This window comes from Podospora pseudopauciseta, chromosome 1 (genome assembly GCF_035222475.1).
Source record: "Podospora pseudopauciseta strain CBS 411.78 chromosome 1, whole genome shotgun sequence".
NCBI lineage: Eukaryota > Fungi > Ascomycota > Sordariomycetes > Sordariales > Podosporaceae > Podospora > Podospora pseudopauciseta.
In genome coordinates this window covers 4,308,797-4,327,123 of record NC_085892.1, presented here as the reverse complement: position 1 = coordinate 4,327,123, position 18,327 = coordinate 4,308,797, and the positions used below count along the sequence as shown (strand labels likewise).

The window sequence follows — 18,327 nt, the reverse complement described above, 5'->3', positions numbered from 1 at the left end:
TGCAAAACCAACCCATCCCCAAAGTCCTGTCCATCCCGGCTGAAAGAAAGAAAATCAAGCCTCAAAACTCCTCGCCCTCCTCCTCTCCTCATCCGGCTTCCTCTGAACCCCAAACCCCCCATCCGTCTGCCCAGCAGCCGGCCCCTGATCAACCTGCTGATAAACCTTGATATCATTCACCAACCAGTACGCCTCCTGAAACCCCTCTGGATTCTGCCCGACCCAGTCCTCGCACGTGTCAGCAAGACTCTTGCAGGTATCATCCTGTCCCCAGACCTGTCCAGCCCAATCACCGCAAAACGTCGTGTCAAAGACAATGTTGTGGTCCTTGAAGTGGTTAGGGATAGAGCAGTTCCCTGATCCATTCCCGACGAACTTTGCGAGAGGCGTCCCAAAGTTGCTGGTATTCGGCACTGACGAAGGAGATGCGGCGGCCAAGGACTTGCAAGTGTTGGAGTTCCTCGGGAAGAACCAAACAGCAATGTGGTCATCGGTCCACTCCAAGGCATAAATACCGCCGCCAATGTCGTTGAACCCAGCACCATAGTTATTGGTAGCTGATGTCGTCTGGCCGCACCCAGTATTACCCTCGCAATTGCCATTTGCCAATTTGGTGCTCCCCAGCGAGCCAGTGTTGGCCATCTCACACCCTTTGGCCGTATGCAATGTTATCGAATTCGACTTTTGGGTGTTGACGCCTTCCAGGATATCAATCTCGCCAGAGGTGGGCCAGTCAGGACCGAACATCCAGTAGGCCGGCCAGAGTCCGCAAGACGATGATGCCGAGGCGGGCATGTGGGCTATGTCGGCGATGAACAGACCCTTGGTGAAGGCCTGGTTAGAGGTGACACGGGTAGACTTGCGGCCGGTTGTGGTGGTGTTGGTGTGATCAACACCAAGGTAGACACCATTTTGGCTGTAGCCGGCAAGGGAGAGGCGGTTGGCGGTGGGTGCGTCCACGTACTCTACGAACCCGTGGGTCGGGTCGGGCTGGTCGAAGAAGGTGAATTCGGAGAAGAAGTTGGTGGCGTTGAAGACCTGCGTGAGTGTATATCTCGAGGTAGATGCTGCTGTCGTGGCTTGGGCCAGAGAGGCCAGGAGGGCTCCTCGTGAGAAAGCTGTTGGTTTGACCATTTCAGTACTGTCGTGACGTCTTTTCCAGGGGTATGGTGTGCTGATCTATTCGTTGTGTGAAACTATTTGCTGAAGAAGGCCTGCTTCTGGGGTTTGTTGTGTGTTGCTAAGAGAGCGCGTGAGATTGCCTTGAGTTGTAGATGTTGAACATAAATATTCGAAATGACAGTGGTCTTCGAGGGTGGTATAAGTGAAGGGCAACTGATAAGGATAATGTATTCTCAACAAACAATGGTTATTGTCGTCCTGAAGACGTGGGCCCCTTTGTGTAGAGCAACCACAACAGACAATAGGAGAACCAACGATAACCAGCTGGACCGTCACTACAATGAATGGCACCCCAAAAAGTGAAAACAAGAAAACGTAGCAAACTGCGTCTGCAAGTCGAGTAAAGACCGGATGAATTCTAGCGTGGCCCAAAAAGAAGGTCGCCCCAAAAGCAGGAGATACAGTCTGGTCAAATACCCCCTCGACACCAATGCAGACTTCTGCGTGTACACACCAACTCGCTCATTCGGGTCTCTCAAGAAGCCCGCGATCTATCCTCCCCCCCATCCAGCCCTGACAAGGCCAAAGTGCCACTCACGCCCAAAACACTGGACAGCTCTCCTCCATCTCGGCCACTTGGCAGTCCTGCCTGAGCCCAACAGACAGGGAATCCTTCCCCCCGGAGACGCCAAATTGCAGACTCAACACCTAATATCAAGAGTGTCTCTACCCAGTCAGTCAGTCAAGAAAAGAAAGAGGGTTGCTTGCCAAGCTGAGGGGGAACCTCAAACTGTAAGGTTTTCCAAAAACGTAAACTACCAGCAACAAGGGGGTCCATGCAACCGGACCTGCCATACACCGCGACGCGCGGTTGTCAGAGCTTGCCCTTCTCACCAGCCGCTCAGAATAGAACATATCCAGGCGAGACAAAACCAGTGCTTGGTTCTTTCCCTTTCCCCCACCACACACTTCCATGAACCCCTTGAATCGGAGAGCGCGGGTAATAGGTGGCAGTACCTGTGAGCAACGAAACGTTGCTTTCCCCCGATAGTATACACAAAGTATCAGATGGGAGGCAGAGAGACGGTCAAGACTCCATCGGCAAAAGTCTTGGAAGATCGCAGCTCCAAAAGCCAGGAACCAGTCATGTGGAAAATTACCATCCAAAGCAAAACCTCTCACTGGGTTTGGTCTGTTTTCCAAGAGTTTGCTCTCTTTGCGCCAGGTTGAAGAAGCCAAAGCCAATCGAGTGGTCCCAGGTCTGGCGCTTGAAATTCAACCAATCACCACTCAGACTGGTGGCCGATGCAGTCCAGTGAAACCACTTACACCATTTGGTCCGTGCGCCTTCCTCATCTGGTCAAACCATCATGCTCACCCACACCACCATCTGCATCTCTTTCAGCCTCACAAGAACCTCAACCTCAGCTCACGTATATCATCCATACCTTTACCTCTCTACCTATTCTCATCACATTCCATCTCTGGCTATTTCTCCGAATCAAAGTCTGTAAAGTTTCATGTTACGTTTCCCTCGCTCTTTATCTTCCTTCATTGTTTGGCCAGCATTCGAAATCTCATCAACCATCCATTTCAGACAATATATTGCCCTTTTTCTCCCCTCCCCCGGCTCGGCCGAGACTCCAACACTCATAACATCCAACGTTCCACAAGTCAGGTACAATCACCCTAAAGCAATACCGCCGAACCTCGGTAATGTCTTCAACAATGCATCACTCCCGTCCATCATCATCATCATCATCATCATCATCAGAGACACACAACGTGCCCCGTCACACAGCATCAAAGATTTTTTGACAGCCTGCGTGATCTGATGTTCCACCCCTCTCTCCACCATGCTAGACCTGAGATAAAAGTAGTAACCCGGGGTTCGATCGTCAGCTTTCTGTCGGCCCTCAGCAGATTCCAGCTCTCAACTTTGAAAAATCATTGCTGTTTCTGAGGCTTAAGCCCCCAAGTTACAACAACCATGTCTCTCGTGTATGTTATATCCCGTGCCCGGTAGTAGGTAGCAAAGATACTCTCCATGGATACACATGATGCATCATGTAAAAAAGTCCCTATATCTTGTGTGTATGTGTGTGATGTTATGTACAACCCTATCCAAAACCCTGTACTCCCAACCCACCCAGACCTCCCCCTCCCTTTTGTCCTCCAACACTCCCTTGCCCGCCCGCCTTTTAATTGTCAAGCCATGACAGAAAATACCGCCCGCCCCCTCTCCTCACCAAAGAATCAAATGGCCTCCTCCGTCACAAGCAATACGGCACTGCGTGGGACAGATGAGCTTGCACAGGGAGAAAAAAAATGGGTCGAAACACTGTTGCCTGCCACAGCCGCTCAAATGCGAACATCTCCCTCGTAAGAGAGAAAACAAAAAAGTAACATTGAAGAAGAGATGCGCGCCTGTAATCTCCTTTCAAGTGTTGCGACGGCTATGCAAAACAAGGATGATGTGAATATACTAAAAACAGCGCAGAGAAGGGACAAACACCCCTCTTGCTTCTATTGGCCAAAAGATTATGTAACGTCCCTTTGCTCGTCAATAATTCGGCAAGGGACAAATGTAGAAACGGAAGCTCGTAGATCCTGAATATCGTGATCGTGTCTTCGTAGAAAGGCTTCCAAACCAGCCTTCTTAAAGTTTGACCTTTTGGCCCGTGAGTTTGAACCAAATGACAGCCACAAACTCCTCCTTGAAGAGCTCCCAGGGGTTTCGGTTGAGCCAGTAGCTGAGCTCACGGTAATTGTACATTTCTCCCCAGCAGTCGCGGCCCCATTCGCAACCAGCCATGTTGACCAAAAAGTCCCGGTCCTTTTGATCGTAGTGGATCCGGGTGTCGTTGCCGTTCTCTGAGCACGCCCCCGGTGGGAAGCTGTTGATCATGCGCTGCGGAAGGAAACCAGTGTGCTTCCGGATCCAGGGCTGAGTAGTGTACAGCTGCTCCAGCGCATCCTGCTCCTTATGCTCCCACTCCATGTGCCTCTGTTCGTATGCCACAGGATCCCACCAGACATCCAGCAACCGGTCAGTCCACGGGCTCCGGCGAACAAAGAAGGAGCCAAGGTTGAATCCAGAGCAGTCCTGGGGCAGGATCAAGTTCACCGAGTTGACGTTGCCATCACCCACGGGGCTTCGCGAATCAGCGTCGAGGTACTCGTCCGTCATCGGGTGTGTGATGTTGAGCGGGTTGTATTCGTTGATGTCACGGTAGACATGCTTGTGAAGGTTGTCGAAGATGTGGTCCTGGAGTGAATAGCTTGGTTCCATGATAAAGGTGTTCAGATCAAGCCACCAGATCCTAGAATATGCGTAAGCTACCATCGGACGAGTGGACAGGAAGCAGCAACCAGACATACCATTCGGCCTTGGGGTACTTTCTGAGCGCTGTGCGAATGAAATCCACCTTCTCCCAACTCTCGCGCCATTCGTGGGCATACCGTTTCTTGGTGCTCATGTCGACAATCTCCAGATCGTATCCCCATCTGCCCACGTATTTCTTTTTGTTCCTAACCGAGTCTCGCTCAATCGCCCATTCTCGTGCTCCCTTCCACTCCATGACACCGCCACCAACGTTGGCAGCCAATATGATGACAAACTTTTGACCGCCGCCAAGCCATGACGTTCTTCTCCAGTGATATACCAAAGCTGGGCGTATTGTTAACCGCGGCTCGTCCGAGCTACCCGTCCCTAGATGTCCACTTACGAGTATTGTAAAATACGATGATGCAAAATAAAAGCATAAGCAAAATGAGTAGCCGTATCTTCATCTTCCGGCCCATGCGTCCCATGAGAGCCCGTAATCTTCCCAGCAACGGTACGTTTTGAGCCGACCATCTACCACGGCCAAGCTTCTCTTTCTCGGAATAGGGCGAGCTGCTGGAGCTGTTGAAACGGGGGAGGCTGCTCGATATCTTGCGCATGTGTTTTGACAGGAAGCCCGAGTTCTGCGTCGCAAAGGAAGGGTACCCGGACCCGCCAGCCTTTTTTAGTCTTGATGATTCCCACATGACAGGCGTTGCGCTGCTCGACCCCCCTGTGTATCCTCTGGTTGGACTCGATCGACCGCTGCCGATGTTGAGACCTGGGCTGGCCCAACCGCCGCCAGGTACGGGAGATGGACTGCGAGACAAGGACATCGGGAAACTGGGTGTGCCTAGAAATCGAAGGAGGAGGGATTAGCTTGTTGCTGTGTGATATACATTCCACACAAGGGTTTGCACAAACACAAAGAGTGCTTGTCACCCGTGGCTGCTGGCGGCCGAAGGGGGATCACGAGGACCAGGTGGATAATAGCCACGTACCTGGAATCGGCGAGAGAGGTCCCTGAGGCTGATGCTGAGGCTGGACGGTCAAATAGGCCGAAGGAGAGCGTCGGTTGTCCAATCGCAGACTACCTGGACTGGGTCCGGCGGTCGATGAGCGTCTTCGGTGATGGGACCGTACCGGTCGGTCGCTGAACGACGACGACGACGCTCCGCCGTTCTGGGAGGACGCCAGTTTGTGGGTTTTTCTTCAACGTCGTACGGGGATAAGGCGCTGGCGATTGGGTGGTTGAATGGGAGGGACGGGAGCCACCTCACCAAGCTTTCGATTTGTGGGGGGGATTTATTCCAGTCTTGATTGCGATTGCAGCTGGTGAAACTCGCAGTTGCAGCCGAATAAACGACGAGGCGTCTGCTGTACCGCCTACCGAAACGGCAGATCCAGTGATGTGGTGGTGCTGTAAGACTGTCGTCTCTCTCGTCACTCCCTCTGGACGCTCTGTGCGCGCCTCGATCCACGCGGGGCGACACTGCGGGGTTTGGTCGTCGGTGCAGATGAAGGAGTGGGATTGGGATTCATAGGTATGCCTGAGGGGCGGTGGATGTCGAGTTTGTTCGAAATTATCAAACAATTGTTGTTGAGGATTTGGCCAGAGTGGACATTGTGAAGCCAAGACTTTTCGGCAGCGGTCAGCCAGCTTTTTCCTCCCCCCTTGTTTGTTCGGCAGGGTCCTCGCTCCTTGGCCTGGGGCCGTGGAGGGCCCCTGTTTCTTCAACTCCCTGGGCTGAGGTAAAACCCCGATGCTTGCCAGTCCTGATGAGCCTCTGATTCTGACTGTGAGCACATATACGAGAAACAGCTGGCTTGGTGTCTTCAACTCCATATTTGTTTCCATCCCGTCACTGTCTCCCGGTTTGCAGCGGAGGACGGGATTCTCAGGATTTTCAAGGTCGCAGATGGAAACATGGGGCAAATCATTGCCAGAGATCAACCTGTCTGCAACACGCTAAACGTCGGGTAGCGTCCACCTTATCTCTCAGAACCGTTCAATTTCAGGGGGGGTTAGGAACCAAGACCCCAACGTTCACAAACGCCATCACCAATTTCTCCATTTCTCCAGAAGTCCTCAAGTCACGACAATCCCCTGGCAAGTTCCAGGTTGCGGGTGACGCGATTCGGGGCCATGTTTACGCGTGTATCCGACGAATTCAGACGCCGGTTCGGATCAGCAGCAGAACAGCAGTAGACCGGATCCGGACACATGAAAGCTGGGATAGGGAGAGAGGTGACAGATGAGGGTTCGGATTTCCATACCTATTGGCCGTCACTCCATCGCATGCCCTTTTCCTTCAAGTCGTTGTTGAAAAGGTGCCAAGGCTGCGTAATCTTACCCACTATCAACTCTCAGCGCCCCAATTGAAAATGGTTCCTCGGTGGCGTTCTGCAGCATCATATTTTAAAAGGCAAAACGGCCGTGATAGTGCTTGCCGGTAAGATACCTAGGTGGGCCGGAAAAGCTCACATCTGAACACTAAGTTGGCTCTTTTACTGGACTCCTTGATGGTCTTCATGTTTGTGAAGATGAACATTTTCTTGGCACGAGACTTTTGAGTTGTGCTGAGCCACCGACCAGCATCTGACATCCAAACTTTCGGAAATATTGCAGAGTGCCAAATACCAGGACGCGGAACAATGAAACGTGAGCGACATGATCTTGCCAAGCAAACATTTTCCTGGGTTTTGGCCCCCGTGATAGAACAATTGTCGGCGTTTCTAGAAACTGTCTGTTCCGAGTTTGGGGGGATTCCAAGAAGGCATGACAATGCTGGCGGGATTGTCAAATGCAAAAAAACATCGTTTCTACCTTGAAACACTGTTTCACTTGGCATCGAGATATCATACTACATCTTCCAGATTGCCTTTCTGGACATATTGACACCTTAGTACAGTCATCACTGTGATAGAAGACGATTCTATCGAGCCACTCGAGTGACTGATTACCGTCTTGGAGGCTTTGACCTCTCTCTCGGCTCTCTAGCCTCTTCACAAGGTACAATCCTCATCGTTAACATGTGTTGGCATGGGTTTTCAGTTTCCCGTGCTAGCCTTCTTTGTCGGGGCATGATCATTGAGGGGGTTGGGCGCCGTTTCCCGTTTTTACGCCGTTCTGACAGTCTACTTGGTGTGGATGGTTGCCAGACCGGGCCCAGCGGTTCGTAAGGGCGTGATCGATGGTGAATTCAAGTGCCGGTGGATACGACATCCATATATTCGTCTGACACCATAATTGATTCAAGTGCCACTGGCGATGAAGCCCTCAACCTGATTGGAGATGTCAGTCCTTGTGACTTATATCAGTAAGCCATGCATAAAACGCACAACCAGCTCCAATGTTGTGGTTGTTCATCCTATGACAATTCGCTCACGCACAGGCTGCTGTTGGCGTTTTAACATACCCGGTTATTTCGATGGCCGGAAACAGCATCATTTTAGCTGTTGAGAAACGTACAGCTAAAGGATGACGAAATACGGAAAGCACGGGAGTCTGGTTTTCATCGGTTTGTTGGCTTCTGGCCCATTACAGTCTCCTAATAGGTAGGATGCTGAAATGTGATCAATGGGGCCTAGTGTGCACGCCGTCATCTTCAAATCATATCCTACCTGCATCTTCCTCAGCTCTTGAAGCCAGTCTCTTTCGAAACCAAGATAATGCCCTCCGATGATGCCCCTCAACAAAGCAGCCCATGGAGGCTATTCCACTCGACGGTCTGGTAACAAGGCAACCTGTGAGTCTCTTGAGATGATATTGGATATATCTCACATGCCTGACTCATTTTGTCAACAAAGTGCGGAACCTCAACCTGAAGTGGGCATGCATGGTGGATTTGTTGAAGAGTGCGATTGCTGCTGCTGCGGCGAGGAGTGTGTTTGTTGCTAGATACCTGGAGAAACGAGATAGTAGAGGTAGTGGAACTTCGCTGGAAACAAGGATGTGGCTATCAAATATCATGTCATTGATCTATGTTCATTTATGTGTCGTTGAGGTTAATCGATCAAGATATGTTGCAGCCAACACAGATTTAAGTTGCAAGGGACCTTAGTGACGTCTTTCTTACAGCCTTTGACGGCTTGGCAATAAAGCTTGGCAAGAGCTGGACGCTTGGCGGACTTGGCAGCGCTTGCCTGGAATCTCAGCAGAGAAGCTGCCTGTGGGTTTAGGTGAGAGTACAGACTGGTGTTACTAGAAATATGGGCCGTGTCTACCTAACGATCAGTCAGTAGACAGCTCGAGAAACCATCACACCGTGATGTTTGAATGGTGATTTGTTCAAGGATCTCGAACTTCGCCTGTGTTGTTGTGGGTTTTGAGCGGGACGCACGGGTCACACCCCCATCCCACCCACCTTCCACAGTTCACGAACAGGCGGAAACAAATCCACTGGAAACCAGTCACCATCTTGCTTCGGTTTCATCAAATGCCATAACGCGACAGATTTGTTGTTCTGGACTCTTCACTAGCTGTGTGGAGCTTTCAATCTCCGTGTTGCGCTGCGAAGCGACAGGATGAGCACAATTGGATGGACGGGTCTGAATGCAGCCGCGACTAGGAACCAATCAACATCAAGTTCAAGACCATGGGTATATATGGGCGCTTCGCCGTGGCCAATCCCTCGGCGCGAAGCAACCTCGCAGCGCTTATTCCACACAGTTCTCATGCCTCATCAAATGGGGCATTTCCTCCTGTCCACAGAGAGCGCTCTGCTTAACGACGAGCCCTTTCTTGCAAACATGGGCAGATGCAGTCCGGCCAGAGGCGAGCCACTCAGACATCCGCGAATGGATCCATGAGTCGGATTCCCGGTTAGGTGGTGGTGAAATGGCTGGTGGTGACTGTGTTTGGTTTCTCCTTGCAAATTATTCACCTGCCTCTCTTTTCTTTCTGTCGTTCTTCTCGTGGTTTTCTCTCTCTATTGTTCCTATTGTTCTGGCTCCATTGTTCCTGGTGGACTTGCATTGTTGGCTTTCTTTGAAACAGCCACCTGCACCGAGAAATGCCTGTTCTTCCTCAAGGTGCTCCTTTCTTTTCTATTGTCTATTGACTGGAAGGATTCTAATCACCGGGACACAATTCAATCACATTGCCACTCACCTGTGGCCATATCGAAGTCTTCTACAAAGGTCTTGTTGCCAAATGGCCTGGTTCCATTTCGACTTGCAACAGATTTCCCCTTCCTAATAATATTTCTGACAAGAGCCCATCACACACCAACCATCGCTACATAATCAAGCACAATTTAATCAATACACCCAACATGGACAACACGAACGACTTACGGACCCCTCCCTATCGTCCCAGCAGCCACCTCACTGGCAGGACCAAGGAGGACTGGGAAGAATGGGAGGATGATGAAGTGTTGACTCCCATGACAGCTGCCCCCATGGACGGCCCCTTGGTGGACATCAACACAGACCCATTTCCATCTGGACAGCCAAGCCAGACAACAACCGCCTCTTTAGCACCACGCCTGTCCGTACAGAAGGTGAAGAGGTTAAAATCTCGACATAGACAAAAGGCACAAAACGCAAGGGCGGGCATCAAACTGGTCACCGACATGTCCAAGTTCCGTCAACAAAAGCAGCAGCATATCGCCAACCAAATGAAACTGAATTCGGCAAATCGCGAGAGTCGAACAGGGAAATTTGTTGATGCCGCCGCCTTGTTAGCTTTGGAAGGGCAACAGAACGGTGAATCTAGCAGCACTTTCGGCTGGCTGAAACGGAAGCCGACAAAAGGCAAAAGAGTCGATAGGCTAGTTGCTGAGTCTTCGCCGCAGGTTGATCTCTCACCTAGTGCCGGGCCTATTATGATCGGCTTCGAGATGCCTACAGACTCGGATGTAGTCATCAGCCCCCATACAGCTGTGGTCGCGACACCAGTGGACTTGCCCCCCTATTTTCGCCAACCACCAACATCACCGCCATCAAAGCAGCCGGTATCTGCATGGTCACCGGATACCGAGGACGATTTCTCACCTCGGGGTCTCGATGGCATGATCCTTCCACAAACGGCCTATGTCCCAGCCGTTCCATCCATCCCTTCTGGCTACAGAGGTCAGGAATTATCTCCTATATCTGACCGCGATCGTGTGGATGGCTTTGGGATGAGCAAAGAGGGTAACAACAGACGAGACACGGCAACAACTGCATTTTATGTCAGTGACGATGACAGCTATATGGACACACCCGTGACGCTTTTTGAGGAAGATGGCAGTCCAGTAGTTACCAAAAAGTCATACAGCCACACTAACAGGCAGAGGTCAAATACTGGTGGGAGTACGCGATCTCAGGGATGGTGGGATCAAGTCACTTCCCCTTTTGTACCAACCCCAGCAACACCAAGACTCCCGACTGTAGGAGAAGCTGCTGAGCCAAAGGTGAATACTGAATGGTGGGAAACGACAAACCAGAAGACGGGGCTCTCCCCTGTTCTCACGAGGTCCAATTTTGGCCAGTCTAGCAGTTCGAAGATTGAGACAATTCCACAGCAACGTCCGCCACGCATCATTGTTCAGGACTTTTCACCAGTTGAGCCCACGCAATCAACTCCAAACCTGCCAGGATCAGCACCAGCACCAGCACCTATTACAGCCCCGAGAGCAGCCCCAGCTCCAGCTCCAGCGCCGGCACCGGTACCAGCATCAACAGTAGTGTCTCAACCTGAGACCCAAACAGAAAAGTCACGCATCCTGGTCGAGGAATCTCGAACACCCGAGCTCCCGCCTCCCTATTCACCTCCACATAGACAGGAGAATGTTTGTTACCAGGCGGTGCTTCCTCCAGGCCACGCTGCGACCACCATGTTCCCCCCATCACCAGGTCCCGTCCCTGTTGGTTTATCGCAGACAATGACATCCCAAGGCGCCATCGGTCTCCAAAATGTTCCTCTGACACCACCTCCGACACAGATGCGGCTGCCAGACCGGCCGATAGGGTCTTTTCTCCCAGCAAACTATTTGCCCAACTTGGCGGCAGAACGAAAGCGAAGGAGGCACGAAAAAGAAGACTTTGTGGCGAGGAAAGTAGGGCGTGGGTGTTTCCCATGCTGCGGTGCTCTTGGGAAGCCAGGGCCCGAGGGACGGAAGCGGAGACGAGTGTGCTTTGGGATCCTTGCTGCCCTCATCTCCATGATCATTTTGGGGGTTGTCCTTGGAGTGGTTCTATCACGGCGCACAGTGGCCGAAGCAAGCATCCCATCACGGTTTCTCAACCTCACCGACTTCCCACCAATGCCCACTGGCATTTCGACAGTGATAGGAACTCAGTCAGACTCAAGCACAGTCTGCATCCAACCGGCAACACTTTGGAGTTGCTCGCTCCCAAAAGAAGAGGCCGATTCCGTGGCCCCTTTCAACGCGGACCAGCCAAGCTTCATCCTTCAAATCCAGTTCGACAACAACACCAGACAGACATGGAACGTCACCGGTCAAGAACCCCCCCGGCCTACCCCCATAGACCTCGGAACCGGAAGACCCCTAGATGAACTCAACCGCACAGTCGGCCAGAACCGCACCACCACTCGCTCCGTCTCCATCCGCAGCAACGGCATCAGCTTCTCAACCATCCTCCGCCGACTCTTCGTCACACCCCGCCAAACCCCCGCCAACCTCATCCTCAAACCCGTCCCCGACCCTCCCACCTTCCAAGACATGTTCTTCCTAGGCAACACCACCGACGGTGTTGTCTCTGACGACAAAGCCGGCGAGCCCACCCCCTTCTACATCTCCATCCTCCGCTCCGTGAACTCCACCGTCGGCCCCAACCTCCTCACCCGCAGGGGGGGATTTGACGACCATCAAAACCAACCCCGCCAAGCCTCAGGCAACCTCTCCCCCGCCCTCAACATCTCCGAACTCGTCCCCCCACCCATCCTAAACAAAGACGGCACCGCCGCGCCCGCCAACCACCTCCACTTTCCCACTCAGCAACCCCTCCGCCTCTACGACCGCGGCCTACCAACAGAACGATACTCTTTCTATTCGTACTACAACAAAACAATCTACCTCTCCTCCCTCAACGAGCGGCTCCCCCCCTCCATCGACCGCAACGGCGGCTCCCCCATCTCAGAAGCGAAATTTGTCGTTACCTGGCTCTCGGTCCGGTATAAAGTCGAGATCTGGACTCGCAAGTCCAACACCACCAAGCTAATCGGCGGGTTTGGCGGTCGGGAGGCGAATGTAAACGGGACACAGCCCGGCACGTTCCCTTACCCGATTACAGTCACGCTTGATACGCACGGGGGTATCCCGGGGATTAAATTTGTTTTTATGCGGGAGGTGGATGAGAGGCGGAGGGTTTTCACCAGTGAGGCGAAACTGTTCCTCAATCGGATGAACAACACGGGGGATTTGGTCAACCCGGGCGGGTTCTTCAACCCGAGTTTTGGGGGGATGGATGGTGGTACTGGGGGTTGCAGGTGTGAGTACACCAACTTTGTGGGGGTGAATGGCTTGAGGTCTGCGGACTGAAGGGAGGGAGGGAGTTGGTTACAGAAGTTGAAGATAGTAACAGGGGTTCGAGTACGGAAGAGAGGGGTTAGGTTTGCATAGGATATTTGAATCACCAACTGGAAAACGGTACATACACATCGCATGAGGTATTATTTAAAAACATTTGAATAATATTTCCCATACTTATAAGTGGGCTGCTTGTCAAGGATGTTATGATACAGCCACTGTGGATGAGAAAGCTCCTGCAAGTGGCCTAAATAGCAAATCCGTCGATAATATACATGGACCACAGAAACCCCCATACCTACAACCCCCATCCATCCTTCACCCATATCTGCCAAGCTACATCGTCTTATGTGAAGCAAATTTCCAGCAAATTTTCGTTTCGCTCATACTTCGTATCATTCCATCCACAGCACCATTCTCATCATCATCAATGTCATCAATCTCCTGGTAGCCACATTCACTCCTTCAAATGCAAAGCCGCATACTTGTCAAACGCCTCAGTGAACATCTTCCAGGTCACTTTCCCGGATATCGTAATGAAAATTCTCTGGACGCCGTTGACTTGTGTCGCCAGTCGGCTTCTTGAACCCAACTTCACGTACTCGGGCAGGAACATGACAAGAGACTCCTGAAGATGCTTTGCGACGTCGGGATTCTTTATCTGGTTGATGAATCTCCAGATGCCTCTTACTTGATCCTGGGGCGGGTTGGTGTCATACCGGCTCCGGAACCGGTGGTAGAGATCCTTGGTGTCTTGGGCATCAGCAGGGACCGTCTTTGGCGGGTTAACGAGGCTGATTTTGGTTGAAGATGTTCCCAGTGGCATGGCCCTTTTTGCACTAGGTTGTTTCTGGGGAGGCTCTGCGGCCTTCCGTTTGGGCTGCTTTCGAGTGATAACCGCCATGTGGGGCTGACTGTGTTTGCTCACTGTGTTCTGCCTCTGCCCTCTGTCCGGCACGTGGCTTTGAATGTCTGTGATGGATGGTGCTGAAGTGGGTGTGGTGTTTGTGTTATCGAGCCTAGGCGGGTTTGTCGGTATGGCAGTATGTTCGGGGTTGGCAGTGGCTCCAGTGACTATAGGAGGTAAGCCCAAGGTCTGATGGAGATTTGTTCAGGCGTTTTCTCACCATGGGTTTGCTGCAACTGTGTGAACTCTTCATGGCAGGGGAGGCTGAGGATTCTCATCACTTCAGCACGACGAGAGACGAGCTGGTTGAGGAAACTGACGGCCTCGTCGGGCAAGGGTGTTTGAGGCGGTAGTAGAGCAGCAATCTGGCGTCCCAATGCCGTGAGTTTGTTTTCAGTATCTCGCTCTAGCGCCGTGAGCTTGTTTTCAATGTTGACCTTGTCTGATCTCATGCCTCGTAGCTCCCCCTGCAGGTATTCGACCATGCCGAGCGCTGATAAGTACTTCTCTTGAACGTCCTTGATATCATCAGATGTGAGAGACCGGAGATGTTCAGTTCTCTCCTCGTGAGATGTAATTTTTTGCGAGAGTTGAGACATGCTCTCCGTCATTTCTTGCCGCAATGATTCGAGGTGGTTTTCAAGGCTGGCTTCAGTAACAGGAGAGCTTGGTTTGGACTGCACAACAGCAACGGACAAAAGCTCATGCTGCGTGCTTGTCTGCTTGATGTGCTCGTTGAGGGACCTTCTGAGGGCATCTACTTCCCGGGACCAATGCTGGGCAGCGAGAAAGGTAGCCCAGCCGGTGGCAACGGATTGTTGAAGCTGGTCTGGACCTGTGTCCTGGGTGGTGTCCTTGGTACACTCCATATTGGGATTGTTGATGGGTGGTCCTATGGTTTGCACCGCACAAAATGTTGCTTGAAATTTTGACATGAGTCTGATATAGGGCATGGCAAAAACTTTTAAAAGGAAGGTGCATCTTTGGTCCCGTCCGAGGCAGTAATCATGGAAGGCGCTCACAACACACCCGACCACTCCCTGTCATTGGCAAGAGCGACTAGTCTTGTTACATCTTCCTATGGAAAGTACCGGTTACCTATTTATCACTGCCGGTAGATCTTTTGAGAAAGGCCGTGATATCATCCACCTCCTCTGGCACCTTGATCCAGTGACCTTCCAACTCTGCACCCAAGTACTCCTTCCACTCAACCCGAAACCCTACTTTGGAGAGCACATCTCTAACCTCACGTCCGAGCTGAACATCAACCATAGCATCGTCGGTCCCGTGGCGTGGAAAGATAGGTGTTGACAAGAGAGAGCGGCTTGGTGCCGTGATCCATGCCGATGTCATGCTCTCCACAAAAGCATCCGAATCAGACCTGTCGTCCTGTGAAGCATTTCCTCTCCCAGCAAGAATCTTTTCGATATTCTTGGCGAACGGAAGCCATGTGTTAGTCGCTACCAACCCTCCTAGTCTTCTGTCAAGCCTTGTTTGGCATAACAATGTCCACATGGCGATGGCTCCCCTTGGCTGATTTCCCCTCAACACCAGCTTGTTGGAGCGACCTTTCAACAACTCGAGTCTTTCATCCATGACAGATTTGATGTATGATGTGGACTCTCGAATACCGTCAACCTGCAGATCCTGCCTCAATGTTGTCTTTCTCCGGCTTCTCCTCTTTTCCCTCTCCGGTTCACATCACCTTGAACAGCCATCATCACCACCACCAGCTGTTGCGCCCCTCGGCAACATGCTATTCCGAAGTTACAGGCCATCAAGAATATTGACATAATCTCGTTGTCAACTTAGTAGGTCATTCTGTCGATTGGTTCATTGCCTGAGTATAACAACAAATTGCTCCATCTAGATCATGGCTACCCTTCTATTCACCCTGAAGCGTGTGTGCGCCCGGTCAACATGACCCTCGACGCTTTCAGCTTTTTTGCACACACGCCCCCGCCAATCCGAGTCGCCAGTTCGGCAACATGAATGTCAGCTGATCAGCATACTCTGTGCCGAGGCGTCGTCGCTCTTCCCAGAGAATTGGCCCCGTCATATTGCCCTGTTAACATCAAACATCTTGGAAACATGTCAGCCCTGAAGGCGGCTCCTGTCACCGCCCCATCTTCGACTTCAATACGATTCCACACGTGTCTTGGGCAGGACTCTAAAAGGCCCCGATTGCGATAGGCACATCGTTTCTTCAGCCAACGACAGGCTAGCAGTTAGTCCTGGGCATGACAGTTAAACTGCTTCAGTCCGCTCTAGGTGTTGGCGTACCCTAGAGTGTGTCCATATTGGACCCGTTGACACGGTGACTTCTTGCGTTGCTCTAGGCATGACTTTGAAACTGCCATTTGCGTGTTCCTCCGTCAGCTCGACTGCTTTCAACATCGACTGCTTTCGACTGATGTTGGGAAGTAAGTCCTGGGCATGACCTTTTAAAAGGCCCCATCGGCGTGGCCCCCGCAGAGATTGCTCTTCACGTTCTGTAGGGATTGGTATTCATCCCGCCGGCAGTCTTGCCTTGGGCCGTTGCGTCACAGGGTACATCGAGGTTATATTTCACGGCATTCAAATCGATGTTAAGCCCGCCAGCAATTTCAACAGAGCATATGCGTTGGCTGTGAGGACGGTTATCGAGAGGGTATATTATTGCAACGACTGCGCGTGCTCAGGCATGCGTGTTCGGGAGTAACTAGGTTGATAACTGACGTCGCGTCTGTACTGAAGATCACCTACTTCACTCCAGCACCCTTTTGAGACTGGAATCTTTTCTGAAGGAGACAAGCGCGATGGTAAGGGCAATGCGCCGGTGTCTTTTCCCGCCACAGGCCAAGTTCAAGGCGGGGGAACAACTCGTGCAGAAGCTACTTTGCTCCGGAGCCAGCATCTCGGACTCGGGCCAGGAAGATTCACTTGGATATGTTCGTTCCCGCTCTGGTTCGACTATCCCACACTCTCTCTAGGGCAAGGGCCAAGAGGTGGCTTGGGTTGGGCTGGTCGCGTCTCCCAGCGGGCAACGCGCTACATGTCGTTCTTATCCGCAAAGCCCGTGCCCTTCTCGCACTTCGCGCCGTCTCACACACCATATGCATACCGGCAACCGGGAGTTTCGGGTTGTGGATTTATGTTCAAGGTTCTTATAGAACACTCTTAATAACAAACTCGCCATTTCTCCCATTTTAGCTCCTTTGTGCATTGCTCATGATCTGTAGACAATTTGTGACTGGTCCTAAAGAAAGTGAAGGATCCTGCTGTTGACGGTGTACAGTCTGGCAAGTTATCAAGTTGACAAGTTAGTTGAATTAATACGTCATCGTGTTTCTCAGCTGGCCAGCTTTCCCAATTACAGTTTCATGCAACCAGAATCATCAACCCAAAACCAACAGTCATCCACGCCCAAACATCTCAACAATGCCATCGTCCGCCACCGTCACACTCTTTCAAACACTCGACGTCGAGTCTCTCGACTCTGGCAATCAACTTCCGGGAGATGCTGTGGCCAAAGTAAAGTCCCAGCCTGATTTCCAGCAAGGTTTCTTTGGCCAAAAGCTCGAGGATCCAAAGACCTGGGTGCTGGCAACTGGTCTGTTCGCCCCCACTTTCTCGGTATCATGTTTCCAAGTCACGAGGTACTGACAACGCATATACAGAATGGTCATCCGCCTCTGCAGCAAAGCAGTGCATCACCGACATCAAGGATCATGTCAGGGCTCAAGAGACATTTGTTTATCAGTTTGACACGGCTGTGTTGAAGGCGCCATGCACTGAGGTGTTTACTGCTTTTGAGACGGAGGAGGGGTTTGAGGAGCAGGTTGGGCGGTTTGTCAGTGCTGTTGAGGGGGATAAGCTGGAGGGGTATAAGGGTGCGGATTATGGGGCGGAGGTGAAGGTTGATGGGGGTGGGACTGGGGAGAAGAGTGTGAGGATGGTTATTGGGTGGGTCAGTAAGGAGGCGCATGTTGAGGCTAAAGGAAAGCCGGGAGGTGAGTGTCGTGGTGATGTGTTTGGTGATGGTGGCTATGGTGGCTAATATGTGTGGTGTAGCTATTCAGGAGAATATTGGGGAGTTGAGAGCGAAGAGGAAAGGGGTGGATTTGTTCCATGTTAACTTCAAGGAGCTGTGATGTGGTGGGATTTGGTTCACGGAATGGGTTTGAGTTGTCTTTGGCATCGGGCAAATAGCCTTGAATTGCACTTTCACCAGCATTTCCCTTATGAGAATATGAATCCACCACCACACATCGCCCATCTCCCATGTGCCCAGGAGGCATATAGTCAAGAGCGGGGAGCTGGGGAAGCGGGGGAGGGGCAGCCAACTCCACCATCTTGATCACCCCACACATCCGGGTTATCATTCGTCTTTCTCTAATTCATTCCGCCCTTGGCGATGTCTGGTACGCCGAGGTGGCTGCAGGGACCGGGAGATAGTTTTACCTCATTCCCCGGCATCAATTCAACCACCGGCTGGGCCTTTCCGTGTCTAGACC

The 18,327-nt window shown here is 51.8% G+C and overlaps 6 protein-coding genes across 6 annotated transcripts; 2 read left to right on the top strand and 4 right to left on the bottom strand.

The window, feature by feature from the left end:
• Positions 1-54: 54 nt before the first annotated feature.
• Positions 55-1,134, bottom strand: QC763_112220 (uncharacterized protein; the record flags this gene model as incomplete). Its single annotated transcript, XM_062907809.1, has 1 exon — positions 55-1,134. One exon carries the CDS (start codon positions 1,132-1,134, stop codon positions 55-57), a length of 1,080 nt encoding a protein of 359 aa, XP_062770787.1.
• A 2,249-nt stretch (positions 1,135-3,383) lies between these two features.
• MNN10 (alpha-1,6-mannosyltransferase) lies at positions 3,384-6,957 on the bottom strand. Its single transcript, XM_062907808.1, has 4 exons — positions 5,449-6,957; positions 4,851-5,300; positions 4,504-4,792; positions 3,384-4,445 (listed from the first exon to the last, which is right to left on the bottom strand). Exons 2-4 carry the CDS (start codon positions 5,281-5,283, stop codon positions 3,782-3,784), a joined length of 1,386 nt encoding a protein of 461 aa, XP_062770786.1. The 5' UTR covers positions 5,284-5,300; positions 5,449-6,957; the 3' UTR covers positions 3,384-3,781.
• Positions 6,958-9,723: 2,766 nt separating this feature from the next.
• QC763_112200 (uncharacterized protein) lies at positions 9,724-12,936 on the top strand (the record flags this gene model as incomplete). The annotated part of the gene is made up of 1 exon (XM_062907807.1): positions 9,724-12,936. The coding sequence occupies one exon, from the start codon at positions 9,724-9,726 to the stop codon at positions 12,934-12,936; it is 3,213 nt and encodes a 1,070-aa protein (XP_062770785.1).
• A 156-nt stretch (positions 12,937-13,092) lies between these two features.
• On the bottom strand, positions 13,093-14,737 carry QC763_0014270 (uncharacterized protein). Its single transcript, XM_062905274.1, has 2 exons — positions 14,052-14,737; positions 13,093-13,998 (listed from the first exon to the last, which is right to left on the bottom strand). The coding sequence occupies exons 1-2, from the start codon at positions 14,698-14,700 to the stop codon at positions 13,382-13,384; spliced, it is 1,266 nt and encodes a 421-aa protein (XP_062770784.1). The 5' UTR covers positions 14,701-14,737; the 3' UTR covers positions 13,093-13,381.
• Positions 14,738-14,929: 192 nt separating this feature from the next.
• QC763_0014260 (uncharacterized protein) lies at positions 14,930-15,346 on the bottom strand (the record flags this gene model as incomplete). Its single annotated transcript, XM_062905273.1, has 2 exons — positions 14,930-15,212; positions 15,300-15,346. The coding sequence occupies 2 exons, from the start codon at positions 15,344-15,346 to the stop codon at positions 14,930-14,932; spliced, it is 330 nt and encodes a 109-aa protein (XP_062770783.1).
• QC763_112170 (uncharacterized protein) lies at positions 14,948-17,964 on the top strand (the record flags this gene model as incomplete). The annotated part of the gene is made up of 4 exons (XM_062907806.1): positions 14,948-17,132; positions 17,227-17,423; positions 17,491-17,823; positions 17,885-17,964. Exons 2-4 carry the CDS (start codon positions 17,252-17,254, stop codon positions 17,962-17,964), a joined length of 585 nt encoding a protein of 194 aa, XP_062770782.1. The 5' UTR covers positions 14,948-17,132; positions 17,227-17,251.
• Between the last annotated feature and the right edge of the window lie 363 nt (positions 17,965-18,327).

Bases quoted from the DNA above. Each gene is read 5' to 3' on its own strand.
- QC763_0014270 (XM_062905274.1), bottom strand. From the start codon at position 14,700: ATGGAGTGTACCAAGGACACCACCCAGGACACAGGTCCAGACCAGCTT. The intron at 13,999-14,051 runs GTGAGAAAACGC...TACCTCCTATAG, and splicing joins ACAGTTGCAGCAAACCCATG to TCACTGGAGCCACTGCCAAC.
- MNN10 (XM_062907808.1), bottom strand. From the start codon at position 5,283: ATGTCCTTGTCTCGCAGTCCATCTCCCGTACCTGGCGGCGGTTGGGCC. The intron at 4,793-4,850 runs GTAAGTGGACAT...CAATACGCCCAG, and splicing joins CATCGTATTTTACAATACTC to CTTTGGTATATCACTGGAGA. The intron at 4,446-4,503 runs GTATGTCTGGTT...CGCATATTCTAG, and splicing joins AAGTACCCCAAGGCCGAATG to GATCTGGTGGCTTGATCTGA.